This window comes from Sebastes fasciatus, chromosome 1 (genome assembly GCF_043250625.1).
Source record: "Sebastes fasciatus isolate fSebFas1 chromosome 1, fSebFas1.pri, whole genome shotgun sequence".
Classification (NCBI taxonomy): Eukaryota; Metazoa; Chordata; class Actinopteri; order Perciformes; family Sebastidae; genus Sebastes; species Sebastes fasciatus.
The window spans coordinates 38,239,404-38,263,684 of NC_133795.1; the positions used below are offsets into that span (position 1 = coordinate 38,239,404).

At 40.1% G+C, this 24,281-nt stretch overlaps 1 protein-coding gene across 2 annotated transcripts in view; it reads right to left on the reverse strand.

Annotated features, from left to right (window-relative positions):
* Positions 1–8,313: 8,313 nt before the first annotated feature.
* pmepa1 (prostate transmembrane protein, androgen induced 1) overlaps positions 8,314–24,281 on the reverse strand; it is a 47,208-nt gene continuing 31,240 nt past the window's right edge. Inside the window, exons 1-6 of one of the 2 annotated variants that reach the window (XM_074647697.1) lie at positions 20,471–20,799; positions 15,936–16,090; positions 13,875–13,928; positions 13,391–13,785; positions 9,852–12,223; positions 8,314–9,814 (exon numbers count right to left, since the gene is read on the reverse strand). In XM_074647697.1, the coding sequence (XP_074503798.1) occupies positions 11,923–12,223; positions 13,391–13,785; positions 13,875–13,928; positions 15,936–16,090; positions 20,471–20,528 (963 nt within the window). In that variant the 5' untranslated portion in view covers positions 20,529–20,799 and the 3' untranslated portion in view covers positions 8,314–9,814; positions 9,852–11,922. Of the gene's footprint in view, positions 9,815–9,851; positions 12,224–13,390; positions 13,786–13,874; positions 13,929–15,935; positions 16,091–20,470; positions 20,800–24,281 lie in introns of those variants that run through there. The other variant, XM_074647688.1, reaches the window with a different exon arrangement.

The following is a 24,281-nucleotide window of genomic DNA, read 5'->3' on the forward strand; positions in this document are numbered from 1 at the left end:
ATGACTCACTTTGGTTTAGTTACAGTCAGCCAGTTAGAACAATAGCAGGAACACCAAGGCCTGACTGGAACTCACTCGTGATCAGTGTGATTAGTTACAGCTGTTGTTTTCCTTTAATTAAAATGACCTGCGGAGAAACACAAACAATAATTACAGATGTGATCATCATCATGTCGGACGGGTTTGTTCAGTTAACTCGTGACAACAATTTGAATATCATCATCATTTCATGACGTGACGTAGATCAGAACAGTGACTCACATGATCCCAAGTAATCACAGTAAGTCAGGTGATACTGTCGAAATCAAAGTGCAGAAAAAACACTGTCTTATATATATATATATATATTATCATATTCTAACATACATTTTATATATTTTTAGCTTTGTTGAGTTAAAGTCAAAGCTTTGAAAAGCGCAGTTTCTATTTAGGATTTTAAGTTTAATAATCTTTGAATAAACTGACATCTGCTGTTAATGCTGAAAATCATTTTAAAAAAGTGAGATTAGTGGTATATTTTCTATCTTTTATATTTGATCAAGTTGTTGGAGTCTAAAACCATTCAGTGTCACCATGACGTCCATCATTTTTACTAATTTGACTTTAACTTGTGTTATTGAAAACACCTAACATCCTACGGTTTTATTTTCATATTTCATATTGACATGGTTACTCTGTTATTGTCATATTGTTTTTAACTATACTCCCCATATTGTTTAATATCTCAAAGATAGAAGTGACTCTGTGATATCGACCCGTCAGTGATGGAAAATTACTGCACATGCAGGAAACCAGTTAAAGAAATTTATATCAGAGTTTGTTTTTTTCCATTCAGCCAGCTGCGTATCAACGAAAGTAAACAAATAAATAAACATAAGAGTAATTATTCCGTGGTGGATGAAGTATACATCCTGTACTTTGCAGTAAAACTGTGTAAAAAAATATTCAATTTCACGTAAAAGTAGTGCATTCAAAATTCTACTTAAGTACATTTTACTGAAATAAAAGAATAAAAGTAAAGCACTTTGAACTACACCCCCTGTATGAAAGGTGCGACATAAATTAAGTTTCTAATAATAATAATAATAATAATAAATAAATAAATATATAAATAAATATTGCGAAGTAACCATGAACATGTAAAAAGTAAATAAACACAAAAAATCCTAAACACAAGGAATTATGGTTAGACATCTAACAGTAATCGTAGTGTAAAAAATAAATGATTATCCATTTATAACATAAAAACAAATATGAGTGAAGTGTGCCACCTGCTGGATGCTGGCTAACATTCATCATTCATCAGCAGTGGTAGAGGAAATATACAGACCTTTTACTGCAGTAAAAGTACTAATACCACACTATGAAAATACTTCTACTACTAAGTAAAAGTCCTGCATTCAAGATGTTTAGTATTTAAATATATTCAGGAAATTGTCCTGAAAGTAAAAGTACTCAATGCAGATAAATGTGACTGTTGTACTATTACATATTCTAACATTAGATTATTATTACTCATGCATTAATGTGAAAGTAGGATTTTAGTGTTGTAGTTGTTGAGCTGGAGCTACTTTTGAACTATTAACAAATGATTATTTTCATTATCGATTAATCTGCTGTGACACCGTTTAGTCCAACGAGTCCAAACCTCAACATTATTACTAATTAGTCAAAGTTAACGCGATAATAACACGTTAACGCAAATTAATTTTTTTTGCCACTAAATTCTTTAACGCATTTATGTAATTTTTAGGTTGTAGCGACTCAGTTTTAAAGCTAGAGTGAAGATACTGGTATCATATGAAACTATAAAAACCTAATGAATCCATTGGTACCAACCATGTCATACTAGTTTGTCATGAAGTAGGTCACATAAAGCTTCAAACTGACACTAAATTTTGTCAAGGAAAAACTGTCATGTCCATTTTCAAAGTGGTCCCTCGACCTCTGACCTCCAGATATGTGAATGTAAATGGGTTCTCTGGTTCCCCACGAGTCTCCCCTTTACAGACATGCCCACTTTATGATAATCACATGCAGTTTGGGGCAAGTCATAGTCAAGTCAGCACACTGACACACTGACAGCTGTTGTTGCCTGTTGGGCTGCAGTTTGCCATGTTCTGATTTGAGCATATTGTTTTATGCTAAATGCAGTACCTGTGAGGGTTTCTGGACAACATCTGTCATTGTTTTGTGTTGTTTATTGATTTACAATAATACATATATACATACATTTGCATAAAGCAGCATATTTGTCCACTCCCATGTTGATAAGAGGATTAAATACTTGACAAACGATCATGCGATTAATCACGATTAAGTATTTTAATCGATTGACAGCCCTAATACTAATACATTAAAAGCAGGAAATCTTCACATTTGAGAAGCTTGTAGCAGTCCCTCATTCTTTGGTTCTTGCTGTTATCTAATTTGATCTGAATGTCTCAGTTCCTCTGAGTTTATTGGAGGTGATTCGGATCACCTGTTGTGCAGGTGTGATTAACAAGTGAGAGCAGCTTGGTGCATTTCCCCTCTCGTCCAATCAGGGTGTGACGACGCCTTTTCTTTAGGGCTGAAGAGAGGGGGGGTGCTGCACATCTTCTGATTCTTCCTCTACTTAATGCAGAGTCAGCCACAAACTCTGGTCTTTTGAGACTTCTTTGCTGTCTTAACTTTTCTGATTGAAGATGATTTTGATTGTTGTGAAACCAGCAGGAGTGAATATTAAAGAACACCTTTAGGTTTCCTGCATCAGGGCCGACCTTAGTGCCGATAGTGCCAGGGTTTGTGCAACCTAACGCCCACCGGCTTTATTAGGGGCTGGGCAGCTATGCTGTGCAAATCTATCCTCATGTGAACCATTGAAGTCAATGGAAATCAAGCATTTTTTAAACACAGTTTGTCACTTATGGAGCAATCAATCTTTATTCAAATAAATTACTGACATCTCTGTGTTGTCTAGATGAAGTACTAGAAATCAGCTGAAATCTGGAGAATCAGTACCGCCACAAGCTGATACCATGAAATGTTTATGCGTGAAACATTAGAGATCATCAAAGTGCTTGGCCAATTAATATTCTGTCAATTTAATTAGTAAAGTAACTAAAGCTGTCAAATATGAAGTAAAAAGTCTAATATTTCCCTCTGAATTGTGGAGTAGAATTAGAAAGTGACATGAGAAGAAATGCTCAAGTAAAGTACAAGTACCTCAGATTTGTACTTAAGTACAGTACTTGAGTAAATGTACCATCGTTTATCAGAAACATGTCTGACTTGAAGATGCAGTCTGTGTTTGAGCCATGTGGTTTTACTGTGTAAAATACTCCAAATACTTCCTTTTCCAGTGGAAGATTAAAAAATCTTTCCAGTCTGATGATTGAATTTCTCTCAACTCGTCATGCGTGTTCATAAATTAAAACATGTAACAGGAAAACTTTATCAATTTGGCTAAAAGGAAAGGAAATCAGTGTGCCAAACTAAATAAATAAGCAGAGGAGACGCGGACATATTTATAAAACTTTTTATTCATTGTTTAAATCGAAGGCTAACTGAAATGTGTACGATTCATTCCATGTTCTGTGACGATAAACCGTCTTCGGTTTGTAACAAACAGAAGAAAAATAACAACAAACTTTGCAACACATAGAAGACCATCCAATATAAATAAAAATAAACTGTTTTTAATACACAAATAAGCAATTATTACCATTGAGGATAAGTAGGCCTCTATATAAGTATGTGAGCCATGCTGTGAACAGAGAACAGACGGGATTTCAACCCTCAACCCTTCAGCGACGTCTTCGTCTTCCCTCCACTTCAATGGAGGAAACGTCTGCTGCTGAATCTGAACTCGGGAGTTCAAACACATTTGATCTGACATGACCAGAACAAACTCATCTATTGTACAAGTCCCACATTATTTAGATGCGTGCAGGATGAAACTCAACAACAGGTGGAAGACTTCTACAAAAGTCACTGCGGTGGACGAGCATCAGAGCGCTGCGGAGCGCGTCCTGTAGGATATTGAGGCTTGTTTAAATATGCACACGTACGTACTGCAACCAAAAGAGAGGATTTCTGTATATTTGTCTTCAACATTGTCAGAGGAAAGGCGCCGTACAGCGCTGATTCAAAGAGCAGAAAAGAACACGACGAGGCAGAATGAGCAAAAACACAAACGGGGAAAACGGTTTCTTTTACACTTGGCCTTCCTCCAGTCTGCTACGAGCGTCAACGGTGTAAGTTCTTTCAAACAACGTAAAATACTTGGTCAACAACAGAGTTACAGGAACTGGAAAAAAGGCTTTTGTAAAGTGTTTTGCACAAAGAAAATAAGAAAAGTTCAAGTCAGGTTGACGAGAGTCTCGTTTAGGATGATTCCTTCTTTGGACATGTCTTTAATGATGCGCTGTAGTGTGTGTGTGTGTGTGTGTGTTTGTGTGTTATTTCCGTGGCAGCCATGTTGGCTCCAGTACTGTATCTTGTTTCTTGTTTCTTATGTTGCGTTCCATTAAATGTCGGTAAAGTAAAACAAAACTCTGAGCTGGTATGTTGTAGTTCTTTGACACCTTTTAACCATAACTTGAAAAAGTAGAAGAAACACGACCGGTTTTCTTTAACTTCAAATACCGTTCGCTATCCGACAGCTAACATTCACACTGAACTTCAGATGCAACTGAAATGCAACTAGATGTGAACAACATGTCTCTGGAGCGCAGCATAAGTAACACGTAAGCTAAACTTTAAAACATTCAGCATCTTTTTTCAATATTATGGAAGCCCACATTTGCCAGGAAAAGGAAAAAAATTAAAAGTTTTTTTTACAAATATATTTAAAATTATCAGACACTAAGTCAAAAATGTGACTTTGTAAATCAATATGCAGCCCTGTTTCCTAAAAACTATGTTCCCGTACAAAAAAAACTGCGTTGTGAATTACGTTTTGAGGGATACATTTTGTCGCGGATTACGTTTGTTTTTGACGATTAACAAATATGTTTGTAATGAGAGTCCGCATAGGTCAAACAATCACAGGACTTTCACCCAGGAGACCGCCGTTCGTGTCCCATGTGAAACTAAAAGTTTATGTTCACTTATTTTAATTTACCTCCGTAGCCTAATAACGTAACAAACGTTGTCATTTTAAGCCAAACCATGATGTTATTTTTTAACTAACCCTAACAAAGTAGTTTTGTTGCGTTTTTTTTTGTTTCAATTTACAACATTAACATGTTTAAAACTGTTTAAAACTGTGACCATAATCCAGGAGAAAATACATTTCCCTCAAAACTTAATTGAGATTGCAGTTTAGTTGTATGGGAACATCATTTTGTATGAGACAAAAACAATCTCAGCACTCTTTCGATTGTATTACACAATCTTCCTCAACAGATGTTTGTTTATCCAGTTGTACTGATATTGTTCGCATTAACATTTCTTTTATCATCCATATTGTCAAGAATAAACTTTCAATCTGTGAGTATTTTCTCATTCCTCACATTTAATCTATTTTCTTCCCTTTTCCTGTCTTGAATGGACTTCCATACATCCTGGCCGACGTGTCATGAGAAGTATTTTGTTAATATGTTGTTGATGTCTGAAGTGGTAAAAGGCAACAGTATTGGAGTATTTGAGGGGCGTTTTGACAGACGGGTGAAGTCTCCGGTGAGCCGGGACACCAGAAGGCACACATGTAGACGCTGGGCGGCGGCCAGGAGACGTGGTGATTGGGGACGTAGTGGACAAAGTATACTTGGACTTGTAAGTGCGTGGAGGAATACCTCAGGACTGAATGAAGTGCGTGTACGGCGGTGGTTTAGATGCGTCGCTTTCATCCTCTGACAAACCGTTAAGTACATGTTGTCGTATTTACACGTCCTCCCAGTGGTCTGCAGCATTTGTGTGTGTGTTAGGTAGTTTTACACTCTCAAAGTTGGTTTTACAAAAAAATAAAATAAAAGTGTGATGATGGATTGAAGTAAAATTTTTTGTTCTCAAGTGAATAAACAACAATAACAACAACAATAAAAAAAAAACTTACTTTTAGCACACTACGTTAAAATATGACTAATATTATCAAAAAGGCAAATAGTAGGTGTATTGCAACGCTCTCTGCGGCATCACTATCAAAAACATCAATCTTCATCATCCTCAATCTCATCATCGTCATCATCATCATCATCCAATCATCATCATCTGAGACAGTAAGGAGGCGTGGCCCGGGATGATTGACAGCCCAAACTAGCCACTCACGTTTCGCCCGTCTCAGCGCAGGCAGGCACACTTGTACGACATAGCAACAACAATAAACGTTTCCAAGGAGACCGAACAGCCAATGGCGGCAAGGGGCCGGTCTGAGAGGAGCTCTGTCATTGGACAGCAGGCATCTCTAGGGAACAGGAAGAGCTCGTTCAGACAGGGAGGAGGCAGAGGAGGAGGTGAGCCAGGTGTGTTAGATAAATGTTTTTGCTATCGTGTGTGGTCCACAATAAGAACAAAAGTGTGTGTGGATGTATGAAAGTGCACCTGTGTGTGTGGAAGGTCGGGTTAGTTTGTTTAGTCTGCTGCATGTGTGTGTGTGTGTGTGTGTGTGTGTGTGTGTGTTTGGTTTAAGTCTAGACAGCTGGAGGTCTTTCCCAGGGCAGGTCAGTGTACATTAACACACACACACACACTCTCTGCTCTGGGAAACAGTCGGCTGCCTCTCCAGACACCGCTGTGCTGTAACGCCGCCTTCACGCTGGCTTAAAGCAAAGAGAAATGTGTGACCAGTTCAAACAGATACACATTATCTCTGGTTTAGACACATTTTAGGAGACAGAAACCTGATTGGTTTCATATGTGAACAACAGAGTGCTGCAGGGATATTTTTGTAGGCCAACCAGGAAGTTAGCGTCGCTCTGGTTCCCTCCAATGACAGCCAATGAGATTGTTCCGTTGGGTTTTGGATTATTGCAGAAAATAAACTCTGTGGCAAACAAATGTTTATGATATTTACACGTGTTGTTCAGCAAGATAATCTCCACTAATGAACACCACTTTTATGATTTAAAAAGATAACGTTAGGCTATAAACGAACTACATCATGGTCACATGAGCGTGAGGATAAACAACGAGGCTGCAAAGGAGGACGAGTCGGCGTGATGACGTTTCATTCTGCCACTTGTTAGTAACCGCCTTTTTTAAGACGTAAAAGCGGGAGTCGGATATTCACTGACTTATTTTATGGCGTAGAACAAAACGTTTAACAAAATTTTATGTATTGATTCCTGTATATAGACATAAATTTCACATTTGTTTCGTGACGCTCAGCACGAAATCAATTCGTATGTAATCTACGTAATTGTGAACCACGAAGTATAAAGAGCAGCGAACGCCGCAAAAAACACCAGACTTCCGGATTTAAGTTATGCCACTTATGGTGTTATTTAAACCCAAACCACCATCTTTTCCTAAACCTAACTAAGTAGTTTTGTTGCCTAAACCTAACCAAGTTGATATTTTCCTAAACCTAAGTAGTTTTAATGTGAAAAGACCGGAGCGGAAATTGACTCATGTGTCACGTGTTGTTGGACAGTCGTAGGAAAACGCACGAAAAATCCGTTGTGACTATTTCACGAACTGTGAGACTTTGTTAACCACAGACCTTATTTCAGGCATCTAATTGAAAACCCATTGACTTCCAGACAAGGGAACCGGAAGTGCTAAACTCATTTCCAGGTTTTCAGACTCATTCCTGCAGCACTCGGTTATGGATTTCAACCGACTCCACGTGAACTTAAGCTGCTTCAGTTACTGTGCTGTAAGAACAGAAAACTGAAGGGATGTAAATCAGCTGTTATCTCCTCTCTGCATGTAAACATACCAGTGTGTGTGTGTGTGTGTGTGTGTGTGTGTGTGTGTGTGTGTGTGTGTGTTGTGTATCAGCAGCAGCACATGTATGATGATGATTTCTCCTCCTCTCTCCTCCCGTCTTTAGTTTTGTATCGTCAGCCAGCGCAGGTTTCCCTGAAGCGAGAGATTGATCCTACACTGTTTCACTTCTCATCCACTAATAAATCATCACTAATAAATCATTCGTTTGCCTGTCCAGCCTTCTCATACCCGCTGCAAACCCTCCAGGGAACCAAACCATTTGAAAAAAAGGAAAACAGCCCAGTTCAAACACAAGTATCCTACTGGTGGAGGGGAAGAGGAAAAGGGAAAGGAAGAGAGTTATCTAACGGGCTCATAATCTCATTTCGAGGTCAAAGGTGATTCGTACTTTGACTGATTCACTCATCGCTCCTTTAGCTGCTTTGGGTCAAGAGATTAATTTCTTTATATATATATATATATATATCGTGATTTTTTTTTTTTCAAGTGCTCGTCATTAAATTAAAACGCGCCGACACGGCAGATCAGCACAGGAACAAAAAGGAGAACGAGAGACGGTAAACAAGACAGAAGGAAGGTGAATCACAAAGAAATGACTTTTGATTATATGTCTTTTTTTTTGTATCACAGAAGTTTAAGGCAGGAATCATATAACTAAACACCCACTCTTCATCTGAGTTCAATCTGTATTTCCAGAATCCTCAAAGATCCAATCTAGATACAAATTATTCTGTGTGTTGCACGACAGAAACGATTTTTAACGTCATTTCTGGTTACCATCTTAGTTTGGATTAAGAAACAACTTGGGAAACAAGTTATTAATCATTTTTATAGCACAGCAGACTAAATATTTTTTATCCGTGGATCGCTGGAGACTCTTTAAAGTTTCTGGAAATAACTTCAAACCAGTGGCAAAGTGCTGTTAAAGAATCACCAGGAATTTATCTGTCAGAAAATCGTATGCTTAGCTCCGGCCTTAAACACCTGTGATTCATCTGAGAAGGAAAGAAAAGACAAAGGATTTGAGGATTCACCAGATTATAAAATGTCTTTTTTTTTTGGCCTATTCACTCTCTCCTCTCAAAGCAAAGAGATTTGGCTGCGGTTTGGTTCGGTCCCCGTGGAGGGCGCTGTTGCATAAAGACTGGACACAAAAGAGGTTCCTCCCAACACAAAAAAGCAACTAAAAGACTAAAAGCTACAAGCGTCTACACGTTCTGATCTTCTACTGTTCGACCTTTAGCTCCAGACTCGTAACGAGACGACAAAAGACGAGTTGCTTTCAACACTCGTGTCACTTTTCAACACTTCGGTGTGTCTAATTTGCGACAACTCGTCTCGTGCTGCGTTCAACGCACAAAGAGTTCTGCTCCAACAAGAGGTAAAAATAAAAAATAATTCAGTTTAAAAGTCTGTCATTACTCCTTCTGGGTATCGAACTTTAATAGTTTTATGGTGCCGACAGACGTGTGTGAGCAGTAGAGCTGCAACGATTAGTCGATAGAAAGAAAAACAACTGCCAACTGTTTTGATAATCGATTAATGGTTTGTGATTTTTTAATTCAAAAATGTCAGAAAATGCCTCTCAAATATGAAAATGCCGTTCTTTTCTGTATTCTATATCATATTAAACTGAATATCTTTAGGTTTTGGACAATACAAGACATTTAAAGTCAACATCTTGGATGTGTTTTCACTATTTTCTGACATTTTATAGACCAAACGATGAATCGATAATCAAGAAAATAATGGTTACTTGCAGCCCTCGTGCTCAGCACAGAGTAGTGAAACTGTCTGGTCACATTCATGATCTTATTTACTTCTTCTTTGATAAGATAGTTCCTGATTTAAATAAAAGTTTTACCAATTATTATTTTATTTAACTAAAGTTCTGCTTGTCTAAAGAACATTTAACATTTGAGAAATTAAAAGAAGATTTCTGCAGATATCTAAAATGTCGTTGCCGGTACTGAAACTGTGTTACTGGTAAACGACACCCAGCCCAGACTTCAGAAGGATGAATCGATGGTTCCAGGTTATAATTAGTTTTCCAGTTGAAGGATGGTTAAAGTTTTTGGAGCACAACTCTTTGCATCTTTTACCAGTGTGTCTCTAAAGGTTGGGGAGTCTAAGCTAGAATATTAAAGGGTTCTATCGTACGTTTAAAAGTTTTATCGGCTGCCGCTGGCTGACAGAAGATTGTTGTCTCGTTCCTGGTGCAGTAAAGTGCTCAGAGATGCTGCAACAGTGATGGACTCACCAGAGGGGGGGCTGTGTGAGTGTTGAAAGATGCACATTTAATGCGTGCATGTATATGTGTGAGCGGCCACAGCGGTGCACAGTCAGCGTATCACTCATTGAGGGGCCTGTAGGGCGACATGGCTTCCTTCCTCACTACAGAGGAGACGTTAGGTGTCACTGTCTCTCTCTCTCTTTTCACCCGATGAACAAAAATAAAAGAACACACAGCGGGATTTAAAAACTAGCTCTACTCTACCGTTACATTACACATTGTCGTGATTAGTTCGGACGTTTGTTCGCTGTGACAAAACGTCCGATCAACGTGAGCGAACTCGACAGCCAGCTTTGGGATTGGCTAACGATTCGGCCAATCGGATGAGAGAGCGCTACGAGCAGAGTTTCTGATTGGGCCCACAGGTTTGAATGCTGACTCGTTGTCGGCTCGCGGGACTCGGACATTTGCATAAGCGAGGGATTTATTTCTTTTTTTATATCAATGGTACAGTAACGGTGGATCCGAGTCCGTCGGGCCAACGTCAGATTCTCCCCCCTGATATGTTATCGTGATACTGGCCGCTGTGCACCACTCTGGTCCGACCCTCTAATGAGTCCCCCCAGGGTTTTTTTTTTCCATCTGTTCATGCCTCAATTAGACAGAGCTCCTTCACAATAAAAGTCTCTCTCACACGTTCCATCTGCGCATACTAAAAAAATAGTGCAATTCTTTTCAGCAATTATATAAATAACTCTAAATTCGTGCTTTTAAGTTCGCTCTCGGTTTGCATACATGCGTGTGTGTACTCATAATACATGTATGTAGCAAAAGGTGAAAGTTGGCACCCCAACACATTAATGATGTTTCTTTTTTCTAAAACTAGACAACATGTAAAAACACAAATCTATCAAGTTTAGAAAAAATACCCCCTACTTTCTGTTTTCTCTCATCAATCATATTGCGGATTTCTTTCTTTTTCTGTGGTGAACAGTCTTGTGCAAACCTTCTTTAGAAAACATCAAATCAAAAAAAGAAAAAAGGATTTTAGCGACAACTCCTGCACCGGTTGGTCGTTATAAGGCAGAACGTTTAGCTCGAGGACTTTCAGCACTGTGATACGACTGAGCTAACGCTTACTAAACCTAAACTCTACCGTGCCAACATGTCCCAGTGATACAGCTAAAGCCGGGTGCAGGAGTCACTGCCAACGTTGGTTACTGTGCAGTCGTGAATAAATGGAGTCAAAGCAGCGAGGGGGGGGATTATCACTAGAAAACAAAAACCTGGAAGTACCAAGAAGATTGCAACGTTTCGCCATTTGCCTGGATAGAACGATTTTTTTTGTAAGCGCGAAAAAGACGAACAAACAAACACAAAAAGTTGTATAGAAACAAACAGAACAAGTAAATATTTATAATGAATGATCAGTCTGGTGGAGGAGGGACGAGGGAAGAAGGAGCCTTCCCTTTGTGCACCTCCTGCCCTTCATCATCATCATCTGAAGCGCTCCTCACACAGGAAATAAGAAGCGGCGGAACAGGAAGTACCAGATGTTCTCCTGCGACTGTGCTCTGCAGGAGTGATCCAGGTGTTCTTACCTAACGTGAAGCGTCCCCGTCCTAGCCCGATCCAGGAAAACTGTGAAACTGACCACGTGTCTTCTAACTAGCGTGAACCAGCCCTTAAACCGTTTAAACATTCACCAGGTTGTTCCTCATTGTGCTACTGACCGCTTCCCAAGCGGCGAGCAGACAAAATCCTGGCTTTCCCCCCCTCCCTCCCCACAGGCTAGGAATGAGGAGGCAGTACTGTCACACCTGCTGGGGCTTCTGGGATTTCTCCTTCGTATTCCTGGCGTTCCTGTTGTCCACGCTTCCTTGCTGCTGAGGCGGAGGTCGGAGCAGGCCGTGTATGAACGAGGACGGCGGCGCTTGCGAGGACGACACCGTCCGATGGTTGTGGGACGTCGGGTGGTAGTAGTGGCCGATCACCTCGCTGTAGGTCGGGGGAGCTCCTTCTACTCGAGAGCCTTGCTTCTGGTGGCGGGACGACGCCTCCTGGGCTCCGAGCACGCTGACGCCAGAGTGGACGCTAGGAGGAGGGGCCTGCAGACTGGACGCAAAACAACACGGGTCATAAATAAAACCGATGGGAGGACAAATAAACAACTGTAGAAGCAGAAGAATGAGGAACAGGCAGACTGTAACGCTGTGTTCACACTACGAGCGACACCGCAACGGGCTACAAGTCATTTTCAACGGAAGCCGGTGACATGGTGACTCTTGTTGTCGCATGACGGGCGTGGCGCACTGCGAATAAAGTTGAGCTGGTCTCAACACTCAACACTTCAGCGGAGACTCTGCGACAATGTAGCAGGCCACGCTGACCGTTTTGTTGCTTTTGCCGCTGGTACTGTGAACATAGCTTTAGGGTTACAAAGAAAAGTAGGGCTGAAGCATCCAGATGTTTGAACACTGTTCCAACACGGTTTTCATCGCAGGAAATTTTCCAGGAACCCAGGAACCATTTTAGGAACCATACTTGACATTTTTTCCAATGGAACCAATGTTTAAATTTAGTTCTTAGCTCTAAAAAAGTGTGGGGCCTTCTAATGAAACCTGTAACTACTGACGATTGTCTTTGCGGGCGGCTACAACTTGCGTACGGCTTCATTCACACAGTAAACAAGCACCGCTTGAATCAATATCAGGATGAGGAACGGACACTTCTTGTCATGTTTACTGACGTTAAAGGGATAGTACGGGTGTTTTGAAGGGGGTTGTATGAGTTCCTCATCCATAGTAGGTGTATTACTCACAGGGTTGGCTCTAGCCCTTTTGGTGCCCTATGCAAAATTTGGATTTTGGTGTTTTTTGAGAGGGTGACCAGCGCCCCCCAGAAAGTGGCACCCAAGGCGACCGTCTATAAACAGTATAGATACGTTTCACTTTCAGTTCAGTTCGCCATCGGTGAATATTCTAAATACAGCGTACACTTAAACTGATATAATCTTTTTTTTAGGTGAGCCTTTCTTTTAAGTGGCTGAAATATGTTTGTGTGCCGTCCCCGTCCACAACACTGTACTGCTTTGTTCCGGTGCCAGTGCTGGGGGCACACCGACCATCATCTACTCTAAGTAATACACCTACTATGGATAAGGACCTCATACAACCCCACTTCAAAACACCCGAACTACCACATCAAGAACATTGTTATAAATACTGGAGTTCGACCCAGTGTGTCTATAAACAGTGAGATGAAGACATAGTCAGCAGTTACCTGGCGTGCAGACAGGAGCTGGATGGGTGGATGGGGTGCGAGTCGAACACGGTTCGGTTGGGCGGCGCTCTGACTGACTCGCGGTTCAGCTCCATCTGTTGCTCCGGGTCTCGGAGCTGCAGGGTGCAGGGGCCCTGGTAGGGCGGCGGCTCCTCCCCGTCCGACAGGCAGATGGTGGGGGGGAGATCGATGAGGCTCTGGGGCAGGTAGGGATACGTCGGCTGGAAGCGACTCGGAGCGTACGTGTGCTGGAAGCGCTGGGACTGGAGCGGAGGCAGGGACTGGGACTGGGACTGGGACTGGGACTGGGACTGGGACTGGGCGTGCTGGGGCTCCCGCTGTAGGTAGGACGAGGGGACCCCTCTGTCTGGAGGGCGAGGGTTATACACCTGGTGCTGTGGCGAGGAATGACATCACATTAGTCACACTGTATGACATTAAACTGAGCTGTTATACACTCAGTTCTAAATGTTACTCGACTCACCTCAGTTAGACCAGCGTTGGTCCCCGTTCCCTCAGAAGACCACAGACTTCCCTCCTGAGAGACAGAGACCATCTATTGAGTCATTTCAGTCTGATTTAAACCCATTTAGCAAAAGAGTCACATGTATATTTAGTACTATTTATACCTGTCTTCCATTCTTGTGCTTTGGCAGCAAATACTGTATTTTATTCCATGTAAATAAAGCTCATTTAAATAAAACTGATAATAACAGCATACTATACAGTTCTATATATGCTATTAAGTCTCTACTATACACTCCTGTTGATACTTATTTTAGAAGTTAGTATTTCAAAAATATATTTATTGAACCTTTTTGTTGTCATTATGTTTCATAATGACAGAAAGTATGAGCCAACCAACAGACATATATATATATCAGGCCGAGTCTTCAAAATGATACCATTTTAAAACTGTACAGTAAATGATATATTACAAGGGTTAATATCTTGTTTTAAAAGCTGTCGAATAAGCTGCGTCAATACAGATCTAACTATGTTTATTTTCTGTTGTATGTTGCACCGTGTCAGTCAAAACTATGTTTTAAAATTAAGCAATTTTAGTGTGACGTTTATATTATTAAGCACCCTTCTTTGTGTCGCCACTGCATAAAGCAGCATATTTGTCCACTCCCAGAGAAGAGTATTAAATACTGGACAAATCTCCCTTTAAGGTACATTTAGAACAGATAAAAAATATGCGATTAATTTGAGATTAATCATGATTAACTATTAATCACAAAAATACAAACATGTTTAGATTTTGTGTACATGAAGTTCTGTTGTGTTTTTTTATGGTTTGATTAACGTTTTGTCCACTAGAGGGTTCCGCTGCTGTTCAACAAACATTTAAAATGTCCTCACATTGTCATAAAGTCTTTATGTCTCAGTGAATCATGTAGCTCTTACTGCAGCATCTTTTTTTTTTGCAAATCTTGTGACATATTGCCCGTGTAATGTAGATTAACAAAGTTTCACAGTGAACACACACTGTTGTGGAAATAATCTGATATCAGTTGTGTCTCGATGCCTCGCAGTAAGACGACAAAAGCAGCTCTAAAAACGTCTGGAAGGAACTTTAGTTGCAGGTGTTTTGTTCTCTGACTGACTGACTGTATGTGTGTCAGTGTGTCTGTCTGCTAATCCAAATTAACTGGGACAATGACTCCCCTGAGCTTATCAGCAGCTCTATCTATCTGTGTGTGTGTGTGTGTGTGTGTGTGTGTGTGTGTGTGTGTGTGTGTGTGTGTGTGTGTGCTTCATCCTTTACTCATATCTTACTTGTAGACTGGAGCCACACACACATCAGTGATTCAGTAGCAGGTGATTCAGGAAGCACAAGTGAAGTCATATGTTTGGAGAAGCCCCAAGTGTAAGTCAGCGTATGTGTGTGTGTGTGTGTGTGTGTGTGTGTATCTTGAAATAGTAGTTGCGAGCCGCTGCGGCCCTTTAATGAAGGAATGAATCAGTGTGTTAGCGTTAGCCTGCAGCGGTGTTTAATCACTGTGATCACATGGAGTCACTCAGCGCTCCTCAAACTCTGCTTTCCTTCTGATTCTGTCTCTCGTTAACAACTGTAGGACGTCTGATGTTTTCACTGAGGCATGTCAAGTTATTTTATATGTTTCTATAGTGATATTTCAGATAGGGCTGTCAATCGATTCAAATATTTAATCGTGATTAATCACACCATCCGTTCAAAATGTACCGTAAAGGGAGATTTGTCAAGTATTTAATACTCTTATCAACATGGGAGTGGACAAATATGCTGCTTTATGCAAAATGTATGTATATATTTATTATTGGAAATCAATTAACAACACAAAACAATGACAGATATTGTCCAGAAACCCTCACAGGTACTGCATTTAGCATAAAACAATATGCTCAAATCATAACATGGCAAACTGCAGCCCAACAGGCAACAACAGCTGTCATTTACCTGTTCAATTCATTGTTTATGTATATTTCTGATCAGATATGTGAGAGTATATGTGAGGATAAATTACATTTTATTTACATCTGTCACAAACGTTTGACTCACATTGGCCAACGGCAGGTGTCTCCTGCGTGCGGGGGCGTGTCTGGAGAGGAGGGAGCGAGCTGATAGGCGGTAGTGGTTCAGCAGACAAGTGATGACCACCACCATCACCATCATCACCACCACGATCACCAGGATCTGGACGAACTCCAGCTGGGCTGCAACGACATAACAGAGATAAACATCAGGATCGGCTCGCTCGGCGTGGTTAGTCCTACTAACTACTCAGATAAAAATAATAATAACCCCGATGATGTCATAGTGATGTCATCAGGGTTATGGACTACACTACAGATTTTTAAACACAGGACCGGGCATGGAATTTGCAAAACATGGGTATTTCCCAGGCAGGGGGAGCCTAGTGAAAAAGGCTGTATCCAGTTGCATTATGGGAAGTGTAGGATGTTGGATCTTGACTCATACTTGACAGACTAAAGGTCAGAATATCTTGTACAGTGCAAAGCAAAAACACTTCATTCATTATACATATATATATATATATATATAGCTCACTGCTTTTAAAATATAAGGCAGTAAAACACTTGTGTGTAACTTTTCTTTCTTAACCTGAAATAATAAACTTTAACAAAATGCTTAATTGCCTTTGTGCATACAATAAAAATACACGCAATGTCCTATATGTACAATATAAATGTTTTAGAATAATAATTAATATAAAGAAACAGAACAAAAATCAGATGAAAATGAAGGAAAACCACTTCAGATAAATCATTACATAAAAAAAAAAAACGATTACGCACTATGACACCTTATTTACAGTATGTGTTTTACAAAAAATGTCACAGGTCAAATCTCACATGTATAAACACATTGTACATATGTGTATATGTATGTATGTATGTATGTATATATATGTATGAGTTTTCACTTCTGCTGTATTTTTTTATGCTTGACATGACGCATTCACCTGAAGCAATATACTGTCACACAAGACTGAAAAGAGAGAGAAATAAAAGCATAATCTATAAATGAATATTACTCTTTTCACATTTGTATTAAAACCCGTCAAACGACATAGGGAAAATTGTTCATATGTGAGCAAAAATCAATTCATCCTTCAGTCTATCTTCATATTACTCGTTGTGTCCGACCAACAGTCCAAATCTCAGATATATTCAAGAAGTAATAATCTCACAGATTTAAATAAATGTCTGTTAAGTCACTACAGCAGAAGGAGGTATCACAACGGTGATTGAGGCTGTGGAACACTGATGAAGTATTACAATATCTATATATTTGCAGTATTATCTGTGGTGACATTCCCAGTAAAAATGCTGTATGGAACTGCGCACACAATTCTGAAAACTTGAAGCTCGTGACTTCGTCCGAAATCGCACACTATGCACTACAAACTCAACGTGTGTACTATCGTTTAACATACTTTTGTGTATATATAAACAGTAGTATGAATCTTTTCAGACGCACTGAGCTGCAATGTATGTCGTCACTTCCTGAGAGCCTTCTTTCCGGCTGGAGACGTGTAACCATGGTAACCCGTGCCAACCTCATGTGGCGATATGATGTGTTTGTGAGAATCATTAAGTCTGAATTAATTTAAAATATATATTACGCCTAGCAAAGTGAAATCTTATACTTACAGTTCAATGAATTTATGAACGTTGTTGTTACTGCCGCGTTGCATTATAGGATATTTATGCTGCCGTAGTGTCTAGGGGTGAAATCTTATAACTCTACTAGTTAGAGATTAATTATGTGTTGAGAACTAACAGACTTATCGACTTCAGTGTGTTTGGGCGTTTTCATTTGATATAGTGATACAACATTTTTTTTAAATTCAGTTAATAAATAATAAAATATATTAGGCTACACACTAGTCCTGCTGTGACCAGTAATACTTTAACTGTAAAGAGTCATTTCAACAACGAGGTTTGGATGTTTCCGTGTTGTGAGGGAGAGAAAATAAATGTTTTCAGTCCAGACAGAGATGTAGTCCTGATGTAGAGGTCACACAGAGCCAGACGAGAGCAGACAGACACACAGGGATAGCTTTGTTTAGAGGCAGTCTGCTCTGACACCATCCCCCCGCACCCCCACCCCGTCCTCCTGCATCCACCACCCCCACCAACACACACACACACACACACACACACACACTGAGCACTTTCTCACACTTTTTCCTCTCAGGGAGCAGGCCGAGGTCAGGACCGAGTCAGACAGGAGAGCATAAAGCAGCAGACTGGTTTCCAGACGGTTCACACCAGTTCTCACAGTCTGGTCGTGTGTTGTGTTCCTCTGACCAGCTAACCATTACACAACATGACGAGACACACAGACAGTCAGCTGATTCTGTAACTCTTTCATAACCTTTTTAATGAAGTCAACCTTCAACACGTGATTCTGTTTAGTTCCTCTGAAACCACTTTTAAAAACCAGACCGATGAGACTTCACAACACTGACCAGCTCACACACACACTACGTTAGATACACATTAGATCAATAAAACAGTCAAATATCTCCTTCATAACCTGCACATGATCAACACAAAGACGACAGTTAGTCTCAGTCTGTACGACACAAGTGGGTTAAAGCTATGAATCTTTCTGTGTCACACGATTTGATTCGAAATCGGTTCTGGATTCAGTCCATAAAGGGGCTCATCTGGGATCTACTCGAGGCCACTGCTCACTAATAAAGGCATGAAGAAGATTTCTATAGTCGATTACTCGTTTTTTATGCTTTTTTTCATGCTGAATGACTTATTTCAAGAAACTAATGAGCACATCTCTGGTAAACACCAGATTTAAAGTGGTGTCTTTTGTGCAGAAACTCAACTAATCAACTAAATCAACTAATCGATTAGTCGACTAAATTGTATGTTAGTGTTAGTCGATTAAGAATTTCTTTGGTCAAGGACAGACCTACAGGCAAAAGGTAACATTTATTCATGCTAAACTTGCACAAATAAACATTACATGTTTTTAATATTTCTCAATTCTCAGTGACTTCAACAATAACACAAAAAAAAAAAAAGAAGCTGCCTGTTACATGAATGAAATGTGTCGGCTTCAATTTCTAAGAAACTTGCCATTTTCAAAAATAATTTGTACACAAACTGACAACGTAAAACTGTGTGATTTCTCAACAAATAAACACAATAATGCTCGACACAACTCTGACTTAGTGTGTAGGATTAATGTCCATCAGCAGCAACATCTAGCTTCTTTTTTTACAAATCGATTTTTGGAAGTTGTGAATCGATTTCAGAGTCTTAGAAGATAAGAATCTCGATATTTTCCACCTCGAGTTAAAAACCAGACAATATAACACAACTCCACAGACCAGCTGAATTATTGACAAGTAAATAAACTTTATAGCAAAACCAGATCCCCAAAATAAAGGACATCAATCTGTCACAAGAACTAAACCAGCCAAAACATTTAGAGGTTATATACTCGAAGCAGGGAGTGACCAAGATGGACAAAATCCTCCCTCACAGTCTAGTTTTATAACTGGTCATGTCATCAATGAGTTAATAAGTCATTTACTAATGGTTATAGATCAGTTATAAGCCATTCATAAAAACATTTAGGTTGTCATTTAGTGTTCATCCTCCAGCAGGACTCTTGCTTTTTGTTTTTATTAATTACCCCAACTTTTTTTTGACCAGTTAACTTTTGGAAAAGTTGCAGAGAATTTGGTTTATAAACCCGTTTATTAACAACTTACTGAACATTTACAATTGCAGACTTGATGGCTTATTAGCAAGTGAGAAACAAATAAGGTTACCAGCATCATTGTCGAATAAAGGGGATGGATTTTCACTACCTGGCAACCCAAAACAATTCCCCAAAGCCTACAAAGAAGTCTCCTAAATGCTTCTTCTGTCTGACCAACGGTCCAAACCTCAAAGATATCCAGTTTATAGAGATGCAAACCTCACCAAAGAAGCAAATCATCCCGTTTGAGAGGCTGAAACCAGTGAATAATGGCTTTTTTTGCTTCATAAATGACTTACAGCTGGTTTTTACTGTCAATCAACTAATTGATTGATTGTTTCAGAACAACTCTACTGTCCTAAATAGCAAGCATTTAACCCCCTGAGACCCACAATAGACCCGTTTTAGTTTTAGGGGGGTCTAGGGGGTCTTTAGGGGGAGATAGCAGGTCAACAGTAGATGTTACATAGAAGTGGTGTACACCATCTGAAAGCTGAGAACCTAAATTTACCATTTTTTACCACTCTAAATTTATAAAAATGATCAATTATCCCTCCAAAATACCACGTTAAGACACCAAGACCTTGAGGAACACCATAGAAAAAGCCATGCTGTGATTTGGGATCAAAAACTTTTGACATTTGTAGATTTCTGCAACAATTGCGATTTTTCGGCGATTGGATGGCGAGCGCCTCTGTTGTGTAAACTGCTCAGAAACCCCCTTATCGTCTGTCAATCAACTAATTGATTAAATGCTTCAGAAAAACTCTACTGTACTAAACAACATGCATTTAAAGGAAGCGTCCAGTTATCAGAGAGCGAACCGATGAGAAACTCACCACACAGTTGGGTCTGAACACAGTTGTCATGGTTGTGAGTGCCTGACGACGGCTGCATATCTCTCTGCTCTATAAGATCTTCAGTCTCCAGTAGATGTTTGTATTCCTGTGATAATAACAAGATATTTTTCCCCCAAACTAAACAACAAAAATAAAAGAAACTAAAAGGAGTGTTGGGGCTGCAGGTAAACTCCAGACTACATGTCCTGTTGATGCTCCGCCGCCGTGTGCGTCCTCGCCGGGTGACACACACTCTCTGAGCCTCCAACAGGCTTTGTCTGTAACTTTTTCTCACACACACATTCCCACAGTGTCCACACACACAGACACGAAACAGCTGACCGGACCCCCCCCCACCACCACCACCTCCCTATAGCTGTGAACAAAAGGGGTCAAAGAGAGGGAGGAGGGGAGACAGACAGAGAGAGAGGGGGAGTGGTGGGAGCGTCTGGGAGACACAGATGGGTCAGAGGGACAGACGGAATAATGATGAGACGGGGGAGTAAAAAGGGGGGAGGAGAGTCTCAACCTCTCTACACATATTAAATAATATCAAGGAAGTTAAAGGAAAACTCATCTGATGTAAACTTACCTGCTCAATACTCACAAAAGTAGGAAAATGACCATTTATAGTAACTCTGAAGACGTGTGAGTCTGCTGGTTTTATGGACAAAATAGGTCAAATTTTAAAACTAAATATGATTCAAGACCAAAAAAAGCCGTTGGGATAATCAACCACTTTACCAATGAATTGACTTGGAAGTAGTGAATGTTGTTGTGCTGTGGAGGAGAGTTTAGTTTAGCGGTCTCCTGGTGAAAGTCTGGTGTTTTTTGAGCCACCCATCCACCCCGACCTCCTCCCTATACGCTGCTCTTTATACTTTCTGGTTCACAATTATGTGGATTACATACGAATTGATTTTGTGCTGACCATCACGAAAACAAGGCAAAAGTGAGCATGGCTCACTTACCCCCGCTCACTGCTTGACCCCTACTAAAGTAGGGCCAAAGGTTTTGCTCTTTTGGAACTAATGGAATGAGTTCTACTCTGGAAACGAAATTGAAGTCGAGAAAATCACAGCTTTTTGGTCAAAATTTCAAAAATGTTGGGAACCCTGGACTTCTAACCCCCCAAAAGCACAATTAGACCACACTGTCAACCATCAAACCAAATTTGAAGGTCCTAAGTTAAATAGTTTCCAAGTTCTGCTCCGGAAACGAAAGTGTGACACGCAAACGGACGTACGGAAGGACGGACACGCGGAGCGCTATATACCCCCCGACTACGTTGATGCGGGGGTATAAAATGTGAAATTCATGTCCATGTGCACACATCAATTTCGTGACCATTTCACAAACTGCTGTGTGACTTGGCTGCACATTTTCCCCCAAAAACATATCTGCTAGGTTGCAGATAAACCTCCTGTGATCTGCAGGTGATAGAGTTGACAATAAATGACGATAAAACTATCAAATTGTTTAAACATTTTAAATTTATTCCAATTGTTTAACAGACCCTGAATGTTTTTTGTTTGTTTTTATTTAGTTTTGTTTTTTTTATTCATCTTTTCCTTTCCTTACATTTTATTTGTTGTATAATTTATCCTTTATTTTTATATTATTTTTATACTGTAAAATATTTTTGCAGAATTGTAATGAATAATCAGAACATGCGAATATATTGTATTGAACTTTTGAAATAAAATATTAAAAAGTGTTTAGAAGAAAAAAAAAGTTGACGATAAATACTCTGCAGATGATCTGGTGTAACTTTATAGGATCTCTTTTCTTATTATTTCTTATTCAGTTTTTCCAAGTTGTTCCTTCACAGTTTAAGGCAGTATATACATTATATATATTTTAATATGGTGTAGGAATGCATAAAATGTCTAAATTTAAAGTATACGGTGTTAAGCAAATTACCCAAATATTAAGTCCATTCAATCCTGAGCTATTGGACAGAAATAGAGGATTAATTTTCAGAAGGACGAGTCTGTTTGTGGCTGTAATGCAGGAGGGTGAACATGTCGACTATACTGAGTTCATACCCTACAGCACAGTCACATGCTCCCACTTCCACTTTTACACTTCCACTTTTAATTTGTGAAGTCTGCGTCTATTTGAAGATTAGATGTTTTAATTACTGAAAGAAAGAAAATCGTCGTCACTATATTTACTGTTAAAACAGAGGAAAGGATGGAGTGAAGGAAGGAAGGACGCTGAGGAGAGACGGGAGGAGACAAGATGAGGAAACATAAACAGACTAAATTAATGAAACGTAAACAGATCACATTCCTCTGCTTATTAAAGAGAACTGTTATTGTAAAAGGCAAACGGGAACACGCCGTGATGCCAGCCTCGCCATCTGTGTGTGTGTGTGTGTGTGTGTGTGTGTGTGTGTGTGTGTCTGCTGACAGCTTGTCAACTTCGTCTTTCAGCCAAAACACTCCCACGACTCTTTTTTCTCTTCCTCTCTCCTTCTTCCTCGTCTGTCTCTCGTCTTGTTTTCCTGACGTTATAACAGATTACATCACCGACGCAACAATTTGATTTGTCATCATGACATTATGAAATGATTATTGTAGTGCGTCCCAAACTTGTTCTATCATCTCCTCCTTTGGAATCCAAAACAATTCCCATCAACACATAAACTGATGTGATTTTATTAATTACGATGCTGTGGCCGAGTTCAGCGTTACGTTGCTTTCTACGTGTGTATTCTTCGTTACTTTGTGTAGCTGTAACATATGCCTCTTGCATGTTACATTAGATACACAATTTCAGCTTTCATAAATTGTTACTATAGTTACTTTGAATTTCTTTTACTAATTTTACCAGTATCCATGGTAACAATGGAGCTATAAAAGCTCATCACTGGGGGAACGAGTCAGACCGGGTTTGTATCGCAGAGACTGTTTGCTGCCACCGCTATCAGCGGTACAAAGCAAAGTTAACTGGGCTGTTATGAACTGTCTATAGAGATGTAAACAGAAGACAGACCTCCCGTTACATGGAGTAAATGAAAAACAGAAGTTAAACTGACTCTCCTGCTTTATCGACGGTGAAGTTGAGTGAAAGAAATGCTTCTTCACATTTTGGATTTCTTTCTCAATACGAAATTCAAAGCATTTCTATTGTCTCCACATGGCTCTCAACATGGCGACGACTGAGCGGGCGGTTAGTAGCTAACGTTGCTAACAGCACTAACAGTGCAAACAGTGCAAAACAAGTGCTGGCAGTGCTGACAGAGCGAACAGTGTTAACCTGGGGGGAACCGGATGGAGGGCGCTACGCGACAACGCCGTCGTCAACACGTTCTCACTCCAAACTCGTCAAATACCGCCAGTTGGTCAGTGCCCCTTGGCATCGGAGACAGACGCACAGGTACCTCTCTGGTGTTACTTTTGGACAGACCAGGGACGGCGTGTCAATATACGCTCGTTACATGCATAGTGTCCTTTCAAAATAAACTTCCGTTTTCACAGGAAGTTTGGTTCATGCAACACAACCACTTACGTAGGGTTAGGAAACGGTCATGGTTGACGTTAACTTCACTGACTAGGGACTCACGGGACTGACGATACCGACGAGTCACGTGACTAAAGACTGACGTGACAAAATAACGTCAACGTTACTTTTAGTTTCACACGGGACACAAACAGCGGTCTCCTGATTGAAAGTCTCGTGATTGTTTTGACCCTTCCACCACAAGAACGGACTGCCGTCGTCTGTAAACCGTTTCAACGGAATTGCAACGCTAGGCAACAGTTTGGGTCCATGTTTACTTCCTGTTAGCTGATGTCATTCACAT